The sequence below is a fragment of the Myotis brandtii genome, unplaced genomic scaffold (assembly GCF_000412655.1).
Source record: "Myotis brandtii unplaced genomic scaffold, ASM41265v1 scaffold446, whole genome shotgun sequence".
Taxonomy (NCBI): domain Eukaryota; kingdom Metazoa; phylum Chordata; class Mammalia; order Chiroptera; family Vespertilionidae; genus Myotis; species Myotis brandtii.
The window spans coordinates 1160799-1172154 of NW_005367057.1; the positions used below are offsets into that span (position 1 = coordinate 1160799).

At 43.5% G+C, this 11356-nt stretch overlaps 2 protein-coding genes across 2 annotated transcripts in view; one reads left to right on the plus strand and one right to left on the minus strand.

Annotated features, from left to right (window-relative positions):
• The window catches only part of COL24A1 (collagen, type XXIV, alpha 1), a 197112-nt gene that overhangs the window by 94883 nt on the left and 90873 nt on the right, over positions 1-11356 (minus strand). The window lies entirely within an intron of this gene.
• Positions 389-2848, plus strand: LOC102246043 (tuftelin-interacting protein 11-like). Its single transcript, XM_005874593.2, has 2 exons — positions 389-2281; positions 2400-2848. The coding sequence occupies exons 1-2, from the start codon at positions 389-391 to the stop codon at positions 2802-2804; spliced, it is 2298 nt and encodes a 765-aa protein (XP_005874655.1). The 3' UTR covers positions 2805-2848.

Consider the following 11356-nt stretch of genomic DNA (forward strand, 5'->3'; position numbering starts at 1 on the left):
CTAAGTGCCAGGCGGGTAGTTAATCACTTTAACTACGAACAATCACACTTAAGCTACATAATCTTTATTTAGGATAATCTCCTTCAGTTACTTCCTTGTAGCTTAACAGAACAATAGAGTAGTGACCTTGGAATGGAGATAACAAATGGCCTAACTTTGGAATAGAATGGATAGGATTAAAATCAACTGGTATAAATACAGATGTAACAGGAGAATAAACACAGAACCTGGCTAGAGAACCTGGCTGGAGAACCTGGCTAGACAGAACCCGGCTATGCTGATGATCTGAACGCTGCTGTCTCCATGTCATTCCTTCTTTGCTGACTCGGTCCTCACCTTTGGGAACCCCTGAACCGCTGGGGCTGGACCCCAACATCAGTGACTGGCCATGTCGCTGTCCCACTTGTACCAGGACGGGGAAGGCCACATGGATGATGACGAGAGGGAGAACTTTGAGATCACTGACTGGGATCTGCAGAATGAGTTCAACCCCAACCGGCAGCGGCATTGGCAGACCAAGGAAGAGGCCACCTACGGAGTGTGGGCAGAGCCAGACTCGGATGAAGAGAGGCCCAGCTTAGGAGACAAATGGGCCCGAGACTACTCCGCGCCAGTCACCTTCATCAGTGCAGGCATCAAGAAAGGGGCGGTGGAGGAGGCGGAGCTGGAAGATTCTGACGATGAAGAGAAACCTGTTAAACAGGGAAAATTTCCTAAGGATTTCTGGCCGAAGAAATCAAAAATGGGTGGCAATTTTAAACCCAGCCAGAAAGGCTTTGCAGGAGGAACCAAGTCGTTCATGGATTTTGGCAGCTGGGAGAGACACACGAAAGGGATAGGGCAGAAGCTCCTGCAGAAGATGGGCTACGTCCCTGGGAGGGGCCTCGGCAAGAACGCGCAAGGTATCATTACGCCAATCGAAGGCAAACAGAGAAAGGGAAGAGGTGCCGTGGGAGCGTATGGCTCTGAGCTGACCACTCAGTCTCTGCAAGACTTCCCTGTGGTGGACTCGGAAGAGGAAGCGGAAGAGGAGTTTCAGAAGGAGCTGAGCCAGTGGAGGAAGGACCCCAGCGGGAGCAAGAAGAAGCCCAAGTACTCCTACAAGACGGTGGAGGAGCTGAAGGCCAAGGGCAGGACCAGCAAGAAGCTCACGGCTCCCCAGAAGGAGCTTTCGCAGGTCAAGGTCATAGACATGACGGGCCGGGAGCAGAAGGTCTACTACAGCTACAGCCCAGATCAGCACAAGCACAACATCCCCGACAATGGGCTGCCACTGTCCCGCAAGGAGGCCAAGGTCCGGGGCTTTGCGCTGCCGGAGCTGGAGCACAACCTGCAGCTGCTCATCGACCTCACGGAGCAGGAGATCATCCAGAACGACCGGCAGCTGCAGTACGAGCGGGACATGGTGGTGAACCTCTCGCATGAGCTGGAGAAGATGTCGGAGGTGCTGGACCATGAGGAACGGGCCATCTCCAACCTCAGCAAAGTCCTGGAGCTGGTGGAGGACTGCGAGCGGCGCATGCAGCCCGGCTGCAGCCACCCGCTCACCCTGGACGAGTGCGCCCGCATCTTTGAGACCCTGCAGGACAAGTACTACGAGGAGTACCGCATGTCCGACCGCGTGAACCTGGCTGTGGCCATCGTCTACCCGCTCATGAAGGAGTACTTCAAGGAGTGGGACCCCCTCAAAGACTGCACCTACGGCACGAAGATCCTCTCCAAGTGGAAGAGCCTCCTGGAGAACGAACAGCTCCTGGCGCACGGCGGCCAGGACCTCTCGGCAGATGCCTTTCACAGGCTGATATGGGAAGACTGGATGCCTTTTGTTCGAAAAAGCGTCACCCAGTGGCAACCCCGGATCTGTGAGCCCATGGTGGACTTCCTGGATAACTGGGTGCACATTATCCCCGTGTGGGTGCTGGACAACATCCTGGACCAGCTTATCTTCCCCAAGCTGCAGAAGGAGGTGGAGAACTGGAACCCACTCACGGACACCGTGCCCATCCACTCCTGGATCCACCCGTGGCTCCCCCTCATGCAGGCACGCCTGGAGCCGCTGTACTCCCCCATCCGCAGCAAGCTGTCCAACGCCCTGCAGAAGTGGCATCCCAGCGACTCCTCTGCCAAGCTCATCCTCCAGCCCTGGAAAGACGTCTTCACCCCTGGCTCCTGGGAGGCCTTCATGGTCAAGAACATCGTGCCCAAGCTGGGCATGTGCCTCGGGGAGCTGGTCATCAACCCCCACCAGCAGCACATGGATGCCTTCTACTGGGTCATGCAGGTGCTGGGCCATCTCTTAGTGTTTTGTGTCTGCGGCACAGCTGCTGCTCAGTGAGTAACAGTAGGTTTAGGAGATGGCGCCTGGGGTATATCCAGACTTCAGCCCCATCACAGCCTAGATTCTGTGTGTATCGGACACCTCTCCTCACCCCCTGCCCTGTCTCCCAGGTGCCTACATGCAGCCCGGAGCACGAGAAAACATCGCCTACCTCACCCACACGGAGCGGAGGAAGGACTTCCAGTACGAGGCCATGCAGGAGCGGCGGGAGGCCGAGAACATGGCCCAGAGGGGCATCGGCGTGGCCGCCAGCTCTGTGCCCATGAACTTTAAGGACCTCATTGAGACCAAGGCCGAGGAGCACAACATCGTCTTCATGCCTGTCATCGGGAAGCGACATGAAGGGAAGCAGCTCTACACCTTCGGCCGCATCGTCATCTACATCGACCGGGGAGTGGTGTTCGTCCAGGGCGAGAAGACCTGGGTGCCCACCTCCCTGCAGAGCCTGATCGACATGGCCAAGTAGGCGGAGGCCCGGGGCAGCTGCACACATTTCTGACTAAATCTTTTTTTTTTAAATTAAATCTCTATTGTTCAGATTAAAAAATAAATAAATAAATAAATAAATAAAAAAGATTTATATTATCCTTTACTCCTTAATGACACTGACCTCATATTTCCAAACTGATTATTTTTGGGGTTTCCAAGGAAGCAGTCTCAGAAACAAGAGTCATGCATACCTTACTATTCTTCTTAAGGTAGCCACTTGTACCTAATATCTTTACCACTTTAAACAGATAGGAAAAGTCACACTTCAATAAGTCCAAACAAGTTTTGTCTTAAAGGAATAAAACAAGGACATTTCATTTTTATACATTCAATTTTGGAGTCCATAGCTTCACATCTGTTTAGATCTTTGATACCACAGAGATAGATTTTATTTTTATTTTTTAGGAATGGACAATAGACCATAAGGTAGGCAGATGTTTCTTCTCAGATGATTCCAAACTCTTTTCTCATATTGAGTTAGGCAACTACACATTTTAGCACAGAATTCAAGCATAAAATACACAATCTTTTTCTTCTGTTCAAAGAAGTCTACATCTTGGAGTTGGGGATTTGTTATTGATGCTGTCCTCGCCTTATTTTCTAGCCCAGATCTCATTTCCTAATCTGAGAGAAAGTAAAAAGAGTATCTTTACTTTAAAAGATTTAATTTCCTTTTCTCACTTTCTCATTTAATTTTGAAGAATTTAAGGTAGCATCTTTGTGACACTGCATAAGGAAAAGTTTTTAAAAGTACAAAAATAAATCCAACATCAGGCTGTCTGATTAAGCAATAGTTCCTTGGATCATAAAATTCTTTTGAAAAAATATGCCATGGTATTTTTACTGAGTTTATGAGCTGAAAGGCATTTAAAATTCCAAGGAGAACAACAAAAAGAATAAAAAAGAAACACACATGTGTTGTTACTAAAAAAAGGCACCAAACATGTGTACAGGCAGGATTATTCCTGGGAAAAATTATGAAGCAGATGAAATCTGTGCTCATCATTTTTCCATGCCTTGTTTTGAGCCCCTTTTTCATCTCTGCTCTGCCCATCACCAACTGTCATGCTGCATCATCCCTACCTGGCAATACTTAGAGAAGTAAAAAGTGAATAATCTTGGGGAGAACCCATATTTAAAGATATGAGACAAGGAAGAGAGAACAGTAAAGTAAATCAATAAAATGATCAGAGAGGCCTTATCCAAAGAGTGCAATGAATATCATAAATGAAGCATTTTCACAAAAGAGAAGCTTTGTCATTATTTATTTACATCTTCCATTTGCCCTGAAGTGGAAGAATTTGTTCAATATGACATTTAGAATTTCTCTTAAAGTAATACATGCTAGTATTGCAATTAAAGGTCAGATATGGATAAATTATGCCTGCAAGATTTCTTATTTTATCCTGGAGCTAGGATATTATTCTATAGTAATAATGTCAGTTCCATGAATAAAAATAAAAAATATTCATTCAAACTAAGTATGAGACAGCACAAAATATTCCTTTCAAATGTCAGAAGTTCCATAGGTTTATGTCAGAAGTTCCATAGCTGAGGTGATATAATATGGAAAGTGACATAAGTCACTCCTGACTTTAGCCCCAGCCCTCTTGGAAGGCCAAGTAGCAGATACCCACATACAAGACACCATTGTGAAAATCCCAGAACTTGAAAGTGAGTCTGAAGCAACACCCTGAAACACAGAGACTGAGAAGTACCACATTATAAGGGTAAGAGGAGAGGTTTCACTCTGATTGCATTGTCTTTCCCTGAGTGGCCCCCTTGGCCTAACATTTTTTTTTTCCAGTGGGAAAAAGGAAGCCAACGTGGACAATCAGCTCCACCAGTGCTATGGGATGCTTTCTGGTGGCTCATTCAGGTCTTACCTCATGAGGATCACTGGTGGAATCTGGGACTTGGCTACTGGGGATCACATAGAGACCAAGAGGAGTGGGGCTTACAGCAGCTAGCACTCAGATCTTGGTAGGCTGTATTCCTGTTAGCAGCAACACAGGAGCAGAGATCCTAGGGAGTGCGGTCATCTGCGGAGCTGAGTTGGTGATCCTGTCTCATCACGGAGCTTGTTTGGCAGTTTGGGACTCCAGCCTAAGAGTTGTACCTGCTGTGGAGCCCATTATATGTCCCTGTTTGGGTAGGAAAGAATATTTGCAACCCTGCCCAAAAGCTAGGCATAGAGTCCTGTTCTGCTAGACCAGGATGAGGGCCAGAGAACTTGGGTATCTGTGGAGTTAATACTACAGCCCTATGCAGGCAGAGGGCCAAGCCAGCAGCCCTGACCAACAACTGAGCATAGCCTCTACCCCTTTATAACCAGGGAACCTGAACAGTGACCATAGGTAGCCTCAGAAACCAGTCTACAGAACTGCCCAGCTGTGAAGCCCAGCTAACAGCCCTTTCTAGCAGCAGAGTTTAGCCTACAACCCTGTCTAATTACTAAAAACAGCCAGTGACCCTGTCCAATTTCAGAGCATAGCCTGTGACCCCAACCAGCCGAGACAGTTACCCTACCAAACCTAACTAACCATTGAACATCGAATAGTTTCCAGCCCCAATCAAAATACAGCTGGAGGCCCCAGTTGACTAGAGAGCCTGGTAAGCGATCTTGCCCAATACAGGAGCAGAGAAAGTGGCCTAACTGATCATGAAGCACAGCCTATGACTCTGCCCAAACTTGGGCATAGCTTGTGGCTCTGTCCGACTGTGAAGCCATGTTTGTGGTTCCACCTGACATGGAGTCCAGCCAGTGACACCATTCAGTTAGTGAGCACAACATGAGACCCTGCATAATCACAGAATCCAACCAGTGACACTGTCCTGCCAGGAAACAACCTGGGATGACACCCTACCATAGGTAACTGTAGAGCCCAGCGAGGGATCCCTCCCCTGAAACCATGGAGTGCAGGCAGCATTTCCACCCAACCAAGGTGTCTATTTAGTGTATCTCCCCTCACCTTGAATGTGGAATCCAGCCAGCAGGCTGACCCAACTGCAGAGACCAGCCAGTGGCAACCCTTCCCTTTGCCCAGCTGGAGACGCCAATAGCAAACTGTGACTGTCCACAAATGCTACCAGATGACCCATCGAGTACCCGAAGCTAAGCAGACTGGTGAAGATCTTTCCCTGCCCAAATAAACTGGCAATGTCTGGAAGAAGAGACTGCTTACTCAAATGCACAGATACCAATGCAAGGATACCAGAATCACAGAGAATCAGGTAAATGTGACAATGCCAAAGGAAAGTAATAAAGTGTCCTTTATTAGTCCTGAACTAATCACGAACACTAAAAAATGGAAATCTATGAACTATCTGACTCTTTAAAAAGTTCATTGAACTACAAGAACGCACAACTAAATAAAATTAGGAAAACAATGCATAAACAAAGTGAGAAGTTTAAAAAAGAAATAGAAACCATTAAAATAAACAAAACAAAATTCCTAGAGATGAACAATACAATGACTGAAATGGAGTTTCTTCATGCTATTGAAGTTATCCGGTTAAAATAGGATTTTATAATTATAAGATATTTTATTTGAGCCAGAAAGAAAAAAACCATGTAGTAGATATACAAAATGATAAAGGATTCAAGGCATACTGCTACAAAAATTCATAAAATCAAAGAGGAAGACAGCAAGAGAAGAAGCAAGAAAGAAATGGCTTACAAAATATTTAGGAAACAACAAAATGACAATACAAAACCCTAACTATCAATCATTACTTTAATTGTAAATGGATAAAAATTCTCCAAGCAGAAGTCAGAGAATGGGTGAATGGACTAAAAAAACAAGATCCAACAATATGCTGCCTACAAGTGGCTCACTTAACCTTTAAGGATACAGGTGACTTAGAGTGAAGGTATGGAAAATGACATTTAAGCAAATGGTAACCAAAAGAAAGCAGAGGTAGTTACATGTATCAGAAAAAATATGCTTTAGGATAAAAATAGTCATAAGAGACAAAGACGTTCATTATATAATGATAAAGTGGTCATTTGATGAATAATCCTATCTAATAATAGACAAAGATGCAAATTGAGCATACCTTCACTACACCCACCATTGGCTAATCAGAGTGATATGCAAATTAACCACCAACAAAGAGGGTGGCTAATTTGCATATACCAGCTGGGAGCGAAGACTGAAGACACCATAGAAGGAAGCCAAGCAACAGAGCCGAGGTAGCAGAGACAGGTGGGAGAAAAGTGGCAGAGATGGGCGGGGTAGGAGCAGCAGAGAAGGGCGGGGTAGGAACGGCAGAGACAGGAGCGAAGCCTTATTCTTGCAGGAATCTTCCCGCAAAGGAGCCTCTAGTCCTATGTAATCCTATATAATAAGAGAGGAATATGCTAATTAGCCATTACGCCCTGAGGTGTAACAACCAAGCGTGTCACGACCAGATCATGGATCAGCAGGAGGTGGGCCAGCGAGGTACAAGCAGGCTGCAGAGAGCTACAGAAGCGGGCAGGGCAGCAAGCAAGTGGGAGGTGGAGAGCTACAGGAGAGAGCAAGGCATCAAGCGGGGGGAGCTACAGGAGGGTGAGGCAGCAGGCGGAGAGCTACAGGAGGGCAAGGCAGTGGGTGGAGTGCTACAGGAGGGTGGCAGCGACCTACTGGTGCATGGATTCGTGCACAGGGCTACTAGTATATAATAATTGTAAATATTTATGCATCAAATATTAGAGTCCCTAAATATATAAAGAAGATACTAACAGAAATAAAAGGATAAATAAACAGCAATGTACTAAGAGTACATTGTACTAAGAGTACATCTAGATTATCCAGACAGAGAATCAATAAGTGAATTTGAAGAACAGTTAATTTGAACAACACTATAGACCAAATGAACCTAACAGACATGTTCAGAATATCCTATCCAACAGCAGTAGAATACACATTATCAATTCCACACAGAACATTTTCAGGGATAGATCATATATAGGGTCATAATATGTCTCAACAAATTCAGGAAGATAGAAATTATATCAAGTATATTTTATAACCATAGTGGTATAAAACCACAAATCAGCAATAGGAGGAAAGATGGAAAACTCACAAATACTTGGAAATTAAAATACATTCCTGAATAACCAACAGATCTAAAAAAGAAATCAAACCAATGGATCAAAAAAGAAATCAAAAGGGAAATTAAGAAATATCTTGAAGCAAAAGTGAAACACAACATATCAAAATTCATGATATGCAACAAAAGCACTTCTAAGCAGGGAGTTCATAGGTATAAATGCCTATATTAAAAAAGACAAAGATAAATAACCTAGCTTTATACCCCAAGGAAGTAGAAAAAGAAAAACAACCTTAGACCAATGTTAGCAGAAGGAAATTATAAATATTAGAACAGAAATAGGTAAAATAGAGAATAGAAAAATAACAGAAAAGATTAACAAAACTAAGAGTTGGTTTTTTGAAATGCTAAACAAAATTGACAAACCTTCAGCTAGACTTACCAAGAAAAGAGAGAGAGAGAATTCAAGGTTAGAAATGAAAGAGGAGACATAATAAATGATACTCCAGAAAGACAAAGGATCATAATAACTTGGACAACCTAGAAAAAATGGATAAATTCCTAGAATTATACTACCAACCAAGATTGAACAATGAAGAAACAGAAAACTGCATAGACCAATAACGTATATGGAGATTGAATCAGTAATGAAAAACCTCCCAACAAAAAAAAAAAACACCTAGATTTCACTGATAAATTCTATCAAACATTTAAACAAGCATTAATGCTAATCTTTTTCAAACTCTTTCAAAATTGCAAAGAGAAAGAAATACATCAAAGCTCGTTTTATGAGGCCAGCACTATCCTAATAATAAAACTAGACAGAGACCACAAGAAAAAATAAATTGTGGCATGTATCCCTGGTAATAGATGCAAAAATTCCAACAAAATATTAGCAAACCTAATTCAACAATACAGTTGACCCTTGAAACACACTGGTTTGAACTGCGTGGGTCCACTTAAAAATGGATTTCCCCCCAGAAAATATACAGTTGGCCCTCTGTATCCCTGGTTTTGTATCTATGGATTCCCAACTGTGGATCCAAAATACTGTTTTTGATCCATGGTTGGTTGAATCCATAGATGTAGAGGGCCAACTATGCATTGTTCTATGTCATTTTATATAAGGTACTTGAATATCCACAAATGTGTGTGTGTGTGTGAGTGTGTGTGTGTGTGTGTGTGTGTTTGTGGGGGGAGGAGTCATGAAACTAATCCCCTGTGGATACTGAGGGATTATAGTTAAATTTAGGGGGAATGAAAAGTTATATGTGAATTTTGAACTGCATGGGGGGCTGGGGCCCCTAACTCCCACATTGTTCAAGGGTCAACTTTACATTAAAAGGATCATACACCATGATAAAGTGGGATTTATTTCACGGATGCAAGGATGATTCAACATCTGCAAATAAACCAATGTGATATACCATATGCATAGAATTAAAGATAAAAACTATATAATCAACAGATGCAGAAAAAGCATTTGACAAAATTTAATGACTTTTCATGATAAAACTCTTAACAAATTGGGTATAGAAGAAATATAATAAAGGTCATATATGACAAACCCACAGTTAACATCATACTCAAAAGTAAAAAGTTGAAAGCTTTCCCTCATAAGATTAGGAACAAGACAAGGGTGCCCACTCTCACCACTCCTATTCAATATAGTACAAGAAGTCCTAGCCAGAGCAATTAGGCATGAAAAATAAGCAAAAGGCATCCAAATCAGAAAGGAAGCAGTAAAACTATCTCTGTTTGAAGATGACATGATTTTAATATATAGGAAACCTTAAAAACTTCACCATAAAATCTGTTAAAATTAATTCAGTAACATTTTAGGACAAAAAATTAACCTACAAAACCCCATCACATTTCTACACACTAACAGTGAATTACATGAAAAAGAAAACAATCCCATTTAAAATAGCATCAAAAACAATAAAATATTGGAATAAATATAACCAGAGGAGAAATATCTGCACACAGAAAAGTATAAGACATTGATGAAAGAAATTGAAGAAGACACAAATAAATGCAAAGAGATAGCATGTTCATAGATAAATAATGAATATTGTTAAAATGTCCATACTACACAAAGCATCTATAGATTCAATATAATCCCTAACAAGATTCTAATATCATTTTTTATAGAAATAAAAAAAAATCTTAAAATTTGCATGGAACCACAAAAGATTTCCAAAAGCCAAAACAATCTTGAGAGAGAACAAAGCTGATGACATCACACTTCCTAATTTCAGACAATATCAATACAAAAGTATACTAATCAAAGCAGCATGGTACTGGCATTAAAACATAGATCAATGGGAAAGAATCAAGAACAGAAATATATGACCAACTAATATTAAAAAATGTTTATACACATACACATACATATATGGTTTATATGTAGAATGGAATATTATCTATATATATAAAACCCTAATGTGCAAATAGACCCAACGGTGGAACAAACCAACAACTAAACAACCAAACAACCAGTTTCTATGACATGCTCTGACCACCAGGGGACATGTGAGGAACATAGCGGCCATTGTCCGCTGCCAGATGGTGGAGCAGGTGAGTGGGGGTGCCAGACCAAGGCGGTGGGTGCCAGTCACTGTCATCAGGGTGAGCCTCTGGTGGTTACTGAAAATTTTTTGCTCCCACGCACCACGGTTCTGCCGGGTGCTCACACCTGCTGCTGGCGCCGGAGCTGCTGCTTGCACCCACTGCCAGTGCCCGGTGCCAGTCCCGATTGCTCGGCACTGTCAGTGGGTGCGAGCTGCGGCTGCTGGCCCCGATCGCCCCTGAGGGTTTCTCCACCTCCCCCTGCTCCTGAGGGGCGATCAGGGCAGCAGCTGTGGCTTGCATTCGCTGACAACTTGCACCTGCTGACGGCACCGGCCCTGCTCACACCCACAGCTGGTGCTGGCCCCAATCACTCCACAATATCAGCAGTGTAAGTAGGGCTGGTGCCATTAGTGCATGGGAGCGGCAGTGGCAGGAGGGGTGTGGAGGATGGGCTGAGACCCTTTCCCTGTGCCCACTGTGGCCTCGCGGCCCACAGTTCCTTTCAAGGTGCACAAATTCATGCACTGGGGCCCTAGTTCAGTTATAAAAGAAGAAAATTCTGCCATTTGCAACAACATGGACGGACCTTGAAAGCATTATGCTATGTGAAATAAGTCAGATAGAGGAAGACAAATAGTGTAGGATCTCATGTACAGGTGTTATCTAAAAAAACTGAGCTCATAGAAACAGAGTAGATTGGTGGTTTACAGGGGCAGGGAGTGGGGGAATTGGGTGGGCACAAACTTCCAATTATAAGATGGATAAGTTCTGGGGATCTAATGTACAGCCTGGTGACTATACTTAGCAACACTGTGTTGTATAGTTGAAAGTCGCTAAGAGAGAAAATCTTAAAAATTTCCACCACACACAAAAAAAGGTACCTATGGTGGTAATTGTGTCAACTAACCTTATTATGGC

Bases quoted from the DNA above. Each gene is read 5' to 3' on its own strand.
- LOC102246043 (XM_005874593.2), top strand. From the start codon at position 389: ATGTCGCTGTCCCACTTGTACCAGGACGGGGAAGGCCACATGGATGAT. The intron at 2,282-2,399 runs GTGCTGGGCCAT...ATCACAGCCTAG, and splicing joins CCTTCTACTGGGTCATGCAG to ATTCTGTGTGTATCGGACAC.